The sequence below is a fragment of the Thamnophis sirtalis genome, unplaced genomic scaffold (assembly GCF_051295495.1).
Source record: "Thamnophis sirtalis isolate CommonGarterSnake01/CBP01778 unplaced genomic scaffold, rThaSir2_p1.2 scaffold_7, whole genome shotgun sequence".
Lineage (NCBI taxonomy): Eukaryota > Metazoa > Chordata > Lepidosauria > Squamata > Natricidae > Thamnophis > Thamnophis sirtalis.
Window position 1 is genome coordinate 71,793,892 of NW_028261387.1, and position 14,750 is coordinate 71,808,641.

The 14,750-nt window shown below is 40.4% G+C and overlaps 1 protein-coding gene across 4 annotated transcripts in view; it reads left to right on the plus strand.

The window, feature by feature from the left end:
* LPIN3 (lipin 3) overlaps positions 1-14,750 on the plus strand; it is a 61,612-nt gene that overhangs the window by 20,101 nt on the left and 26,761 nt on the right. For all 4 annotated transcript variants that reach the window (XM_087720379.1, XM_014064972.2, XM_087720380.1 and 1 more), the window contains exons 2-4: positions 11,028-11,228; positions 13,081-13,176; positions 14,159-14,403. In XM_087720379.1, coding sequence (XP_087576505.1) covers positions 11,037-11,228; positions 13,081-13,176; positions 14,159-14,403 — 533 coding nt within the window. In that variant the 5' untranslated portion in view covers positions 11,028-11,036. The remainder of the gene's footprint in view (positions 1-11,027; positions 11,229-13,080; positions 13,177-14,158; positions 14,404-14,750) is intronic.

Sequence of the window (14,750 nt, forward strand, 5' to 3'; positions counted from 1 at the left end):
TTCCCATGACTTTTTGGATACAGATAAATCATATTTCTTTACATAATGACCAGTGGATTAATTTAGCAACTTGGTCATGTCTAGCTTTGTAATCAGTTTGTGCAATTTTGCTACATTCACATATTAAATGTGAAACAGTTTCGACTTTGTCGTTGCAAAATCGGCAGTTTGGATTGTCAGTGGATTTTTGTACCTTCACTTTCACGGCATTATTATTATTATTTTATTAGTGTACTCTAAAAAGCCTACTTTTTAAATTTCCTGTATAGGAAATAAGTTGCTTTCCTTTGTTGATGAAGATGGAAAGAATTTTTGTAAGGAATTCTTTAAGGAAATATCCTAAAAGAACTGTCATTGATGAATAAATGAGGATTTTCATGTTGAAATATTTCTGCAGATTTGTGCTTTGTTGAAGAGAGGGCTATTTCCAACAGGCTGCTTTAATCTTTGAAAAAGAGGAGAGAGAGAGGGAGAGTAAGAAGGAGTGGGATAGAGAGAGAGGGGGGGAGAGAGAGGGAGAGAGAGAGAGAGAAAGAGAGAGAGAGAGCTTAAGCCTTCTAGAAAGTGTTTTTCTTTTCAAATGTAAATATATTCGCCTAGTTTTTGCAGTTCAAATATTGGACTTCTTTTGATACTTTCACAATTGAACTTTGATAACTGAGAAAGATTCTAAAGTCCAGTTAAGCTTCATAACTCTGAAACGGATAATGTATTAATATGAGATGATCTCACAGCTTGGGTAAAGTGGAAACTTACTTGATCCAAAAGTTGGATAGGGGAAGAATTACTATGCTATTACAACATATAAACCATAAAAAAGTTTAAGATAGCTTTATCCACTCATTCCAATGGAATCTGCTATTGTCCCTTCCTTTCACCTCCTATTTAGTATAGCAAGAAAGGCTAAACTTTTCATTCACTTATATGTTATCTTCATGCTTTACTTTTCATTCTTTTTGAGAATGATCTATTATCTTTAACTTTTAATGAGGTATCCTGAAATCTGATCATCATCTCAATTTTTTTCAGGTCTGGGGAAATCTATGAACTATCCGTAGGTTTTATCTTTTCTACAACATTTTTATCTTTTAAAGCAGATAAATTTATTAGTAGGCGGATACCTTCAAACTGGGAGAAGTATGTCCTTTTTGCTGCATTTTGCTGCAAAGTTAGAGTCTCTCCTATGTTCAACATGGAGTAAAACATGATGGAAAAACTCAGAAATGCTGCTTGCATCAGTGGTGGGTTATGATCGGTACGCCCTGGTACAGGCATACTGATGCCTGCCGGGAGCATTGGGTACCATTCCTGTACGGTGTTCTGGAGGGCCCACCTGCCCGCCCGCACTCCTTACCTGTATTTGAGCTCTTCGGCGCTTATGCACAGGTGGGTGTCGCCCAGGGGTGAGTTGCTGTTGGCAACACTGCCAGTTTGTTGCATGCAAAAATTTTGTGCTCTGTGTGCACTTGCGCATTTGCACATAAATGGTCTGCACATGTGCAAAACATTAAAAAATGAAAATTTAAATTTGTACAGTGAAAATTGTTCTGCGCATGCGATTCGGGGGTGTGGGAGGCCTGGGTCGCTGCCAGTTCCAGTGACCTAGGCAGCCAAACCACTACCGGTTCAGCTGAAACGGTCCGAACCAGTAGGAACCTACCACTGGTGTGGCCAGGGTGGGCATCGCCAGCATGATGACACTTATGTTGGGGGGCACCTGTGGTATCCCCAGTGCTCTGCCAGCAAAAACAGGATCACGAGCTCCATTTTCAGCTGGGACGGCCTCCTGCAGCCCTGTGCCAGTGACAACGGAGCTCGGGAGGGCTGCATGCATCCCTTGCAATTTCTGTTTTCACTAGCAGAGGCACTGCAGGTCAGTTCTTTGCTATTTCCAGGGAGGCCTCGTGAACCAGATCTGAGCATCCAGTGGGCTGGATCTGGCCCCTGGATCTTGAGTTTGATACCCCTGATCTAGGACTTCTTCGTTATTTTTGCAGTCCATGGGAAGTGTAATAGTGGCCTCCAGAACCACCATTCAAAGGCATCCACCTTCTCCTATCTGCCTTTTTCAGAGGCCACATTTTGCAGCCATAAGTAGTAATTGGAAAAATTATTGTGTTAACTAATCTACATTTGGTTGTGAGGCTGATGTCTTTACTCTTCCAGATGTTATTCATGGCAGATATTGCAATTCTTTTAAGTGCTATATACCTTCTGATCTCAGGGCTGCAGTCACCACTTTGATCCATTTTAGAACCCATTAATATGAATTCCTTTACTGTTTCAACAGTCTCATCTGCACTCTGACCTATGTATTCTCTGAGGTTGTCATTATCCAATTTTTTCACTTTCATCTTTGACTCATGGCGTACAAAAATCAAAGATTTGTAGCTTCTTTCTCCATTGAATTCTGGAGAGGGAATCCTGGCCTTTCTGGAATATTAAAACTCATGAGCATATCAGGTCCCATACACTGGACAATAAAATCAGTCATTAATTGCATGATGAAGGCAGGTTTCTCTCTGTGGAAGAAGGCAAGCTGTCTTGGTCATACTGTGTGTGAAGAAACGTTCAACTTTTGACTATGATCCACAACAGCCAAAGCTTTGTGTTGTTATACAATCCATGCCTACTTGTCACTGTAGGCCTGCAAGCATTTTCTATCATTTCCAGTGCGTATATGCATTGCATTTTAAAGTATTGTGTATTCTCCAAATTTTTAAGTGTCTAGTTCCATTATAAATGAGGCATCTTTGAAAAGTTAAATATTTTGATGCTATACATTTCTGTCTCTATAGTTGTACGAATTAGTCTACTTGTCACTGTAGCTAAATGTCTCTTTCAAGTTGAGTCGTAGTACAGAGGTAGGTTCTGGCAAGCACTACTGCTGGTTCGCTCGTGTGTGCATGTGTGCTTGATGAGCACTGCATGCGGATGCACAGTGCAATACAAATTGCTCTGCATATGCGCAGAAGCAAAAAAACAAGATGGTGGTGCCTACGGTGGCACCTACAGTGGCACCCGCAGAACCGATTTGGGGGCATGGCAGGTCTGGGTCACTGCCAGTTCCAGTAACCTAGCCTGCCAAACTACTACCAGTCCTGAACTGGCCCAAACCGGTCTGAACCAGTAGGAACCCACCACTAGCTATATAGATGCATCCTTGTCGCTTTCATTGCAGCAACGATACAAAAGATTGGTCATTGCTCCTCTTTGGGATGTTTTTCCAAGTTCTTTAGAATCTATGGATTTCCTGGGCAAGGAGTGTCTCCTATTCAAGAACTAACCAAACATAGTAGAACCTCTGTTCACGAATGCTTCTGACCATGACCAAATTGGGGTTTTTTGTAAGCACCAAATTTCTTGTTTGTTTACAAACAACAGCAACTCATGTATGGCTGCTGCATTAATTTTGCATTAATTTTGGTTAGATTCGGATCACAACCAAATCGGGTTGTGACCAAAGTTATGGAATAATTTATGGTTGTGACCAGAGGTTCTACTGAATACAGCTAGTCTTTGAGATCCAGCCCCTGGGAGCTCCATCTTGGCCTACAATGGGCTGGGGGAGGCCCATGGAGGGCCGAACAGGCCTCGGAGAGTTGGATCTGGTTCCTAGAAACTGCATTTCCACCAGCAATGGGCTGTGGGAGGTCTCTAGATGCCCAAATGGGGCTTCTGAGGGGTGTATCTGCCTTCAGAAGCGCCATTTAGGCTGGCAACGTGCAGGACGAATGTTGCAGAGCCTCTGCAGTTGTACATAAGGGTGAACAACTGCTGTAGTGCTGCTAGATTCATAGTTTCGGGCCTTGTTTGCAAATGCTGGGGGGTGCTTATCATGTAAATTGCAAACATTCACTAAGAGGATGCTCATAACCCAGAGATTACCTGTAAACCTTTCTGCTAAACTTTTCTAGTTACAATATTTAATAAAATTGGGGAAACTTCCATCACGGAATTTCTTAGAAAATGGAAGCCAATTGGTTTGGTCTCCGTGTTTGTGTGTTAAGTACTGTTTGGCAGTAGCTACTGAACATGATGAAAGGCTGATCAGTTTATTGCAGTTTGATTTTGGAATCTGCAACATTCCTTGTTTGGGTCACCCTCTTTTATACATGACGTATTGGTGATATTTTAAAATAGTATGGGATAATGTTGGAATGTCCTTAGATCACATCCTGTATTTCATAATCAATGTGCAGCTGACAATTGCAAACTAGTTTACACACAGGATATTGTGAAATATCTGTGGTTATTTTCCATAATAAAAACTGTACAGGATGGAATCGAATCTTGAGATATTGCTTCCTTATTAATGCTGTTTTTCTAGCAGTTACCTGAAGGCCAACTAGAAAAGATTTTAATTGTAGAAAATTGATGTGGCTGCCCATTTTATATACAAATTCTGAGCAATTAAAAGCAATCAAATAAAAAAGTAAAAATGCTATCAATAAAGCAAAAAACAGAATTCAAATACAAATTGATCAAGGAGTCATAAAACAAGCCAGGCCTCCTTCAAAGTGGGAATCTTATAAAATGTTTAACCACCAAAGTGTTAAATAGTTAATGGATTGACACAAATTAGAGATGCTTTAGATGATTTTACTGAGCATTAATTCTGGAAAAATACCATTGATATGGACTGTCTTTCTTTTGTATTTAACTAGGTTGAGTGTTTTACTTTTGGTAGGGCAAATGTAATGGCAGATTTATTTGCTTTGTTGGAAGGCCAGGATCCAGATTCAAATAAAGAAGGTTGTTGTGTCATTAAAATATTAATAATATCTTTAAACTGACTCTTCCACTTCCTTTAAAACAGCCTCTCCCAGTCTGATGTGATCTCCCAACCCATCAGAGTCACCTATGCTGAGGCTGTTGAGATCATAGATAGAAACAGTAGAATGACACAATCCCTCATCCCTACTCACCACCTAAAACAAATAAACAGATGAATGGAATGGGATGAGCATAAAGCCATGTTTTATTCTCACTGATAGTTTTTATAATTGTGAATGGTGATTGGATGCTGCTCTGTTACTCATCAGAATGATCAACCTCTCTGATTCCCTACTTCACTATTAAGTTGCTATTATGGACCATTAGTTAGAAGTTGGTTGTTTATCAAGTTATTTTCCTATTAATTGGCAGTGGTTTTGTTTTGCATCAGTTTTTTCTCTGTAATGGTTATCTTTGTATTGACTTCTATTCCTGCCATTGTTTGGTCATCCTCTCAGACTAACGGTACTTAACTACATCTATCTTCTCACAAAAGAAAAATATATATATTAGATTTGCATTAGAGTTTCCTCTAGAACAGGGGTGTCAAATTCGATTTCATTGAGGGCCGCATCAGGGTTGTGTTTGACCTTGGGGAACCAGGTGGGCATTGGCCAGGGTCGGTATGGCCAACTTGACATCACTTATGTCAGGGATGCCTACGGTGGCCCAAATGCTCTGCCAGTGAAAATGGCGCTTGGGAGGGCTGCGTGTGTCCCTCCCAAGCTCCAATTTTCCTGGCAGAGGCACTGTTGGCCAGTACTTTGCTGTTTCCAGGACAGCCTGGATCTAAGCACCCTGCAGGTCGGATCTGGCCCTCAAGCCTTGAGTTTGACACCCCTGCTCTAGAAGATCAGATGCCTCAACAGCATTTCCTCTTCCAGTTTTATCTCTGCAACAGCCCTGTGTAGGGGATTAGGCTGATAGATATTGACTGGTCCAAAATCTGTCTTTGAGCTTTCATGACTTGAGGACCTGAAAATTGCTGTCCAGCAGCTTAATTCTTACTACATTAGATCCACACATGCATTTGCTTTTTTTGGGGAAGTAGAAAACTACATACCTGGACTTGAAGGTGGAATAGGGGTAGAAATGAACTGGACAATTCATATGATTATGTTGAGAGATACAGGAGGTATGCTGATATTCTAGATCAACTATGGACAATCAATTTCAGAGGCTCCAGTTTATCACTTCCAAGAATTGCCTGTGGCTGGAAAAATTCTGTACTTGCTCTCACCATCAGTTGCTGAAGATAGGTTGACTGATTATGTGCATCAAACTGGTGCTGAATTTAACCACATAGATACAGCTTCCCCAGGATGAGCTTCCTCCCAAATTGGCACCTCACATCTCCAATGGCTGTAATATCTGAGTCCATCCACCTTGCTGCTAGCCATCCTTTTCTTGTCTTCCATTCTACTTTTCCCAGCATTATGGACAAGGATATGGTCTTCACAATATATTTCTAAATTATGATAATTTGAATCTGGTCATTTGTACCTTGAATGAGACTCTCTATTGATTTATTTTTTGATCCATTTCTTTGCTGTCTTAGGTACCCATATTGTGCTCAGGAGTTTTCTCCAACCCCAAAGTTCAAAGGCATTAAAACTACTTGAAAATCAATCTCCCTTTTCTGTACAGGGAAGGAACAACCATTGTCTGTTTGATTCTGATCGTTGTAGATATATACTGGATAAGTGGCAGCTTCCACATACCTTTTCCAGGGCTTGCATTGCTTCCATACCAAATACTGCTATTTCTTGACTGCTAATCCTTTTACTCTTGATAGTTAATCCTAAAAGGCAAAGGCTATCCTACTACTTCAGTGTCTTAATTGTAATCTCTTAGGCTGGTTACTGAAATGTGTTGCCGTTATATCAATTTTGTCAACTGTACTCCTTGACAGTACTAGACCTTGCAGATTATTTGCATTTTCACCTTTCAGAGTAATGTTTGTTTGTTTTTGTTTATTAAATGTATTGGTGATCCATCTTTCCACGCCCGGGGGGGGGGGAGGCTTTTGAGCGGCTTGCAATATGAAAAAGATAAAACTATATAAATGAAAATACTACAAAAATAGAGAAATGCAAAATCTAATGCACAGCCCTAGCTAAAAGAGTAGGAGGCAGATGGGATCTGTTAGTGATCTATTAACCACTTCCAATATGAAGCCTCTCCTTTGGAGCCCCAAGCCAACTGGCAGAGTCAGGTCTTTAAGCTCTTGCAGAAAGTCAGGAGAGTGGAAGTCGACTTCATTCTGCGGAGGGAGTGGGGCAAGATGTTCCAAAGGGCAGGAGTGATGGCAGAGAAGGCTCTTCTGGATCCCGCCAGCCAAAATATCCTGGCCAATGGGACATGCAGCGTGCCTCCTCTGCCAACACAGATAGGATGCCAATCCCTATGGGTGATTAACTGCCAATCCCTGTGGGTGATTAACAATACCTTGAATTGCTTCTAGAACAGTTATGGTATCCTCTTATCTTCATTTCCAGTTCGGTAGCGGGACTGCAGGCATCTGAGCATGCACAGAACCTTCTGTATGCACAGAAGGTCCATTATAACATCTGGGTGGGGGAGGCGGAGCCTCATGCCGCCACTATTACCAGTTCACCCGAACTGATGCAAACCAGCATACCACCTCTGACCCAGAAGCAAACTAGCAGCCATTGCAGTTTGAAGAGCAGTGGTGTTACATGGGCCATCCTTTGGGCCCCCAAAACTTCTGGTGTTGCTGCATTTTGTACTCTGCAATGTTATCAGTATAGTCAGTTATTAATGCTGCTTCTTGTATTTTTAAAGCCATGCTATTTTTCTTCCAAACTAGTTGCCCTCAAAATATATTGAGCACATACCGTATATACTCGAGTATAGGCCGACCCGAATATAAGCCGAGGCACCTAATTTTACCACAAAAAACTGGAAAAGTTATTGACTCGAGTATAAGCCTAGGGTGGGAAATGCAGCAGCTACCGATAAATTTCAAAAATAAAAATAGATACCAATAATGCCATTGCCCATTGAATAACATATACAGCCTGCCTGTGCCCATTAAATATACAGTAGCCATTGTAAAAATTTGCTCTGCATAACAAATTATTATCACACAATACCGGTGTATTCAATGAAATACTTCACTCACCTCATGATGCTGATGTCCCGCTGTGATGATGATGTCCCGCCTCCTATGACACACGGCACAGTGATTCCTATCATTGGATCACTGTACCAGAGGAGGTGGGACATCGCTATGTGGCTGCTTGCCATAACAAGGAGGAAGTGGGATATCGTTGCAGAGCGGCAGGAGGGGGAGGAAGGGGAATCGTAAGATAGCCCTGCATTACATTAGAACGTGAGGAGGGGGGATGGTGCGGTGCACGCTGCGCGGCAAACTGACACAGAGGGAGGGGAAACTCAGGGTCGCTGGGCCATTCACGAGCGTCACCCAGCGGCATGGCCCCGCCCCTTTTTCTCCTCCATTTCGGGCAAATTTTTCACTGACTCGAGTATAAGCCGAGGCGGCTTTTTTCAGCTCAAAAAGTGGGCTGAAAAACTAGGCTTATACTTGAGTATATACAGTATTCCCCATGCTGGTTGGAGAATTCTGAAGGTTAAAATCCATATATCTTAAAATTCCCAAGTTTGAAAAATGTTGATATACAGCCTTGTTTCCATCAGCACGGATTCACAGCTTTCCTCATTTGGATTTCTTTAGAACCACAGATAATAAAAGTGAAAGAGGTTTCTTCCTACATTGTTATCTATTTGATGGAGTATAAGTCTGGGACCGCTTTGAGTTTCTTTGTAAGAACAATGACTAAGTGTTCATTTGAATGTTTGCCTAAGTGCTGGCAGCCAAGAAATATAAGGCTTGTAAAGAAGCCTTATAAATGCCTTGTCATTACTGATGTCTTTGTTACCAAGTTAAAAGCTTATCCCATAGCTAATTGAAATGAAAGCTAAGGCGATTCACGTGGATTTAATATATATTCTAACCCACCTCTTTGTTTTCTAAAGCAAAGAGGTAAGTTTATTCTGCCAACAGTACAAATTTATCTACTTCTCCTTTGTTTGTCCTGTATTTGTTTATGTCAAATTTTATTCATCGTCTGTAATGAAAATTTATAATAATGAGGTTTGTTCAGGGTAAAACACAAGTCCAGAAGGGAAAAAAAACCCATGGCTAGATGTTTAGGATTAACCATGGTGTCCTTGGTGCTCTCTGACTTGGTTGTTTGATTGCAGATGTTTTGTTACCAATCACATAACATCTTCAGTGCTAGAAGGGAATGGGATTTGCTCTCTGTTTACGTACAGTAGCTTTCTCTATCAGTGTTGGTGTCCTTGATTAGGCTGTTATATACTGTTGGACTGTTTGCCTGTTGTTGATCCTGGTGTTTCTGTTTTCCAGATGTTGGTTACAAGCAAGGAGTTATTTTGTGTGTTTGTCTTTTTGATGAAGCTTTTTTTATTGTCTTATCAAAGTTTCGATGTAAATATGCCTGTTGGTGGCTGAGCACATCCATGAATATCAACTTATTGTCAGAAGACCTAATAAAATATTTTTAAATACACAACAAACACATGGGCAGATTTAATCATGCTTTCAATTGTGGAAATGTGAGCATCCAAAACCAAGCTAAATCCGTAAATTCTAGGAAATTTCTGTCCAGCAATCAATCAATCAATCAATCAACATCTAGATAAGTAAGAACTGACATCATGATTAGCATCATACAAACAAGCAGTATATAATGCTCTAATCAAAGAATAAGGACACCAACTCAGATAAACAAATAGTAAATACAACCTAATCAAGGAACTATAAAGAAGCAACACACCTACCAACATTAATAGGCCAAACTACTGTACTTAAATAGAGGGCAAACTTCTGTCCCTTCTAGCATAGAGATGTTACCAGATACGGTAGCTGCAAGCAAGCAATTAATCTCAGAGGACCCCCAAGGACTCCACAATTGAACTACAGATACTCTTTTCTATTGTTTAGGATCTTAGAGTGTAGAATAATAGGGTTGAAAGGGACATTGGAGGTTTTCTAGTCCAACCAATCTTGTTCTAGCAAGGCTCAATGTTTAGTGCTTAAATACAGCCAAAAAAGCCAGAGCTCTTCCAATCAATTGATTTTAATTAGTTCATTTGATTTTAGAGAAACAAAAGAAAGTTGACTTTGATGAGACCATATTTTTTTTTAAAAAAAGATTTTATAAAAATATATTTATTTATATAGACTGAGGGTGACAAAACCAAAATTTTAAGATGCAACTCACAAATGGCTATACGCTAGAAAACAAACTGAACAAAATGTTCAGATTCTGATCCACCATGAGGAGTTAGGATATTTATGATTTTGGCTTTCGGATTTGCACATGTGAAAACTTTACTAAAGATCAATGGCTTCTCTTCTACAATCTTTGCATTTTCTCCAACAGTCAGTCCTGGATGAATGGAAGCAGCCAAGCCAAGATGGGGATGGAGAGGGCTAAGATTGCCTTTTTTCCATTTTAATTATTATTATCTCTAACAGGCTAGCCCAGGGGTCCTCAAACTTAGCAACTTTAAGACTTGTGGACTTCAAGTTCCAGAATTCTAGGAGTTGAAGTCCCCAAGTCTTAAAGTTGCCAAGTTTGAGGACCCCTTGGCTAGAGGATAAAAGAAAAAGGACTAGGGCAGGCCCAGAACAGTGGTGGGTTCCTACTGGTTTGGACTGGTTTGGCTGAACTGACAGTAGCTTGGCGGCCTGGGTTGCTGGAACTGGCAGTGACCCAGGCCTGCCATGCCCCCAAACCAGTTTTCCCAGCACTGCCATCTTGTTTTTGGCTTCTGCGCATGCGCAGAGCAAATGTTGTTGTACTGTGCATGTGTGCACGCACACAGGGCATCCCTGAGCAAACTGGCAGCAGCGGTTGCCGGAACCCACCACTGGCCCAGAAGAACCTTGTGGGTGGGTGCGAGCAATGGAACGGAGGGGGGATGGACCTCATGTGTGGAAGACGCAACCTGAGGTTGACTTTGGCATAGGACATCTGGAGAATTTTTTTTTTGCTGTGGAATAATGTTGAAAACTTGCAAATTTGTGAGAGATGGGAGCATTTAGTGTTGCATTGATATCCGCAAGGATACCATTTCTTGACCTCAGAAACTGTTGCTGGGTGATACCATCTAACCCTGTGACAACAGTTAATGTTTTATTGAAATAGGGTTTTCTTTGTTATTCTTTCTCCTCCTAGAGTCAGACAATGAACTATGTGGGCCAGATTGCTGAATCTGTGTTTGGCACGGTGAAGGAGCTGTACAGAGGTCTGAATCCAGCCACCCTCACAGGCTGCATTGATGTCATTGTGGTAAGGCAACCAGATGGGTCCTTGTGTTGTTCACCTTTCCATGTGCGCTTTGGGAAGCTCCGAGTTCTGCATTCCAGTGAGAAAGTGGTAAGTAGTTACAGATGTGTGGCAGCTGATGCTTTAATTTTCTGCAACTTAAACAGAATTCCTTCAGGTTCAGTGTGTTTATCTGTCTGTGTGTCTTAATTTGGCAAGATGCACATTAATAAGTAAAATAACCATGTTTTCAGGCCATTAAACTGGGACAAAGCAGGCTTACATAGGGAAAGTTGGCACTTTTATGAAATGTGGCCTTTTATGGAATGTTCTTTCAAAAATTGCTCCAGCTTTGGCTGCTCACTGGAACCAAGATGTATAGTAAGCCTCATTACATTATGCATCTGATGCCCACCCACTCATTCTCTTTAGAGTAGAAAGTGGAAGCATATTATAGCCACTGGGCATGTTCACAAATCTTTATACTATGCATGATACAAAGATTTCATGAAAGAGTCTAATAATCATATCATGAAAGGATCTAATAACCATCCCAGTTTTTTTGTGCTTCAGCCTTCAACCAGAATTTCTTTGGCTGGCAATGATTATTTGTTTATTAAATGTATATGTTGTCCATCTCACTATCCAAAGGGAAATGATGCCACTATCCAAAGCGATTATGAACTAACATATCTGGAAGGGGAAAAAATATCTCCTGTATTGTCAATTCATATTTTTTCATTAGTCTCTGAAAATGCTCAATACATGTAAAAAAAGATGGAATAGTCTCCATTCCTGTTTACTTTTTAGCACTGAAAAATTCAACATGCTTTGAAGCCTAAATCTATCTGGCTCATTTTATTGTCAACTCTGCCACACATGGTATAAACAGCAGAATTATAAGATCGTTTTTACATAGCCTCAACTACCAAAGCGATATTTATTTATTGAATGTGTGTGGCACTCAATCGCAATCATTCTAGCCAGATTACTGAATTATAATGCAAACAACAACATCCCATTTACCAATTACACCATCAAAATTAGCAACCAAGAACAATGAAATTCTAGAGGGCTTGGCTAAAAAATACATTTCAAACTCTCTCCTCATCTGAATAAGGAGGGGCTAGCTTCAGCTCCATAATGTAAGCCCTGTAATACTTAGAATAATAATTATTTGAATAATGGGAACTAATTGTTAAAATGCTAAATCAACCTGTAGCAAAGGGCTAGTTAAGTCATTTGAATCAGAAGGTAAGTATATTGCCTTCTGATATTTTTGGATTAGAGGTGAAGTCCTCTGTGTATCTGTTGAATGACGTACATTGCACAAAGTTGTCTCTCTGTGGAGCCATTGCAGCAATACACCAGTTGCTTTAACTGGTCTGTGTACTTTTAATCTTCTTGCCTATTTCCTGCTATGTTGAAATCTGTCATTCCTACTGATAAAAAGAAGAAATCTCCACAGCAGAAAATGGAACAGGAAAGTAGCATTAATTAAACTGGAGATGGGGGAGTTGAAGGACATAGCCAGATCCAGGGAAGAGCTGAAGAAGCTTCTTGCATGACAAGTGAAATGTCTTCAAAGAAAAACCAGAAAGTCCAGTTGCCTCTTGAAAAAAGCACCTTTGGGGCAACCATAACCTGGATGAATGAGAATCTCCATAGACACTCAGTATTTATGCATGGAACATCAGATGGAAGACTCCTTGTTGGAGCAGCACTGCCTTTATTCTTTTTTTTCCTCAAAAGGTGACAATTCGGATCCAACTTGGATATTAGCAGTAATTGAGAAACAGGAAGAATGCTGCTGAATAAACTTAAATTTTGATCTCTTTATTTCTAAATGTTTGTGGACCGGATCTATTTTTTTACTCACAATTTCTGATACAGGAAATGGTTGGAATTTGTTGAGAAATGGTTTCCTAGGCTTAAAATAATTTGACCTTTCCTTTTTTATTAGGTTGACATAGAAATCAATGGAGAGCCAGTCAATTTGCATATGAAGCTGGGTGACAATGGAGAAGCCTTTTTTGTCCAGGAGTCAGAAGAACAAAAGGTGGGCATATTTACATGGCATAAATATGCATCTGGCCATTTCTTTCCAGACATACTTCTTAGTAGGCCTGACCACTGATTCTCAACATTGGCAACTTCAAGATCTATAGAGTTCAACTCCTAGAATGCTGAGAGTTGAAGTCCATGCATCTTAAAATTGCTAAGGCTGAGAAACACCGGGTTACACCAAAGACATAGTATTCTTAAGCCCTGTCTGTCTGTCTGTCTGTCTGTCAGTCTCTCTCTCTCTCTCTCTCTCTCTCTCTCACACACACACACACACACACACTCACACACTCTTCCTTACCAAAATGAGATTTCTCATTGATTTCTCAGGTTTTGCTAGGAATTGCTCTTCACTGGGAAAACATGAGAACATCACTGCAATCTTCCCCTCTGAAATATCCAAGTCCAAATAATATCCAAGGCATATGTTCATCATTGGAGGTCTAGATAGTTTATCTTTTTTTTTTAAAAAAAGATGAAATTTCAAAAGAGTTGTTGATGAGACATTGTATGCTCTGCATTTTTTAATTTAGTCCCAAGAAACAAATATTTTAAAATCTTTTTGAAGTGTTTGTTAATAATGTAAAAAAAAAAAGGTTGATGGAGAAGGTCCAGCTCTTGCAGCTGCTGCTTTTCCCTGACTAATTGAGTTGATTTTTCCCTGGTAGACATGGGGTGAAACTTATCCATAGTTTTCTGTACTTGTAAAATCAGAATATGTAGATCTTCTAGTCCAGGGGTCTCCAACCTTGGCAACTTTAAGACTTGTGGACGTCAACGCCCAGAATTCCTCAGCCAGCAGCTGACTGAGGAATCCCGGGAGTTGACGTCCACAAGTCTTAAAGTTGCCAAGGTTGGAGACCCCTGTTCTAATCTGCAGTCCTTGTTTTATGTTTGGTGCTGAGTTTGCCTAGAGTTATGGCTTAAACCTGACTCAATCCTGGCTGAGAAGCTGATTTGTGCCCTCTGTCTCCCAGGAGAGGATCCCAAGCTTCTTGTGCACATCTCCCATCCCCACTGAGAAAAGCATCGATGCTGTGGCCAAATCTGCCAAGTTATATGGTAACTCTGATGACCTGGGCTCCGATACAACTGCTCGTAAGAAAAGACGGCGCAGGAAGAAGCCAAAAAAAAGAGAATCATCTGCAGATTCAACATCAGAAGAAGAAGGAACTGAGAGTGAGAGATCTCTGGAGGAGAAGCGAAAATTGTTGATTTCCAAGTAAGTGTGTATACCAAACTGGCAGTAGTACTGTCTTGTCTTCAAACATTTGCTGTCTGATTGTTTTTAATTGAGATGGCAGGTACTGAGCTTGGAATCTTTTTTATCTGAATTTATCCCCCTTTTCATTTAGCTGCTGATCTGCTAGACCCAGTATCCTTGCTTTACTTATACGGGTAGTCTTCTAGATACAACCATACTGAAGCCTGCACATCAAGATAATAAGTCGTGATGGTCATAAAATAGGTTAACCCTTCGACTGACTCAATTTTGTTATCCTTTTTTGGTGGCGGTTAAGTCATTAATGGTTTGTTATGGTCCAGTTTTGCCAAAACCCAGAAGTAAAT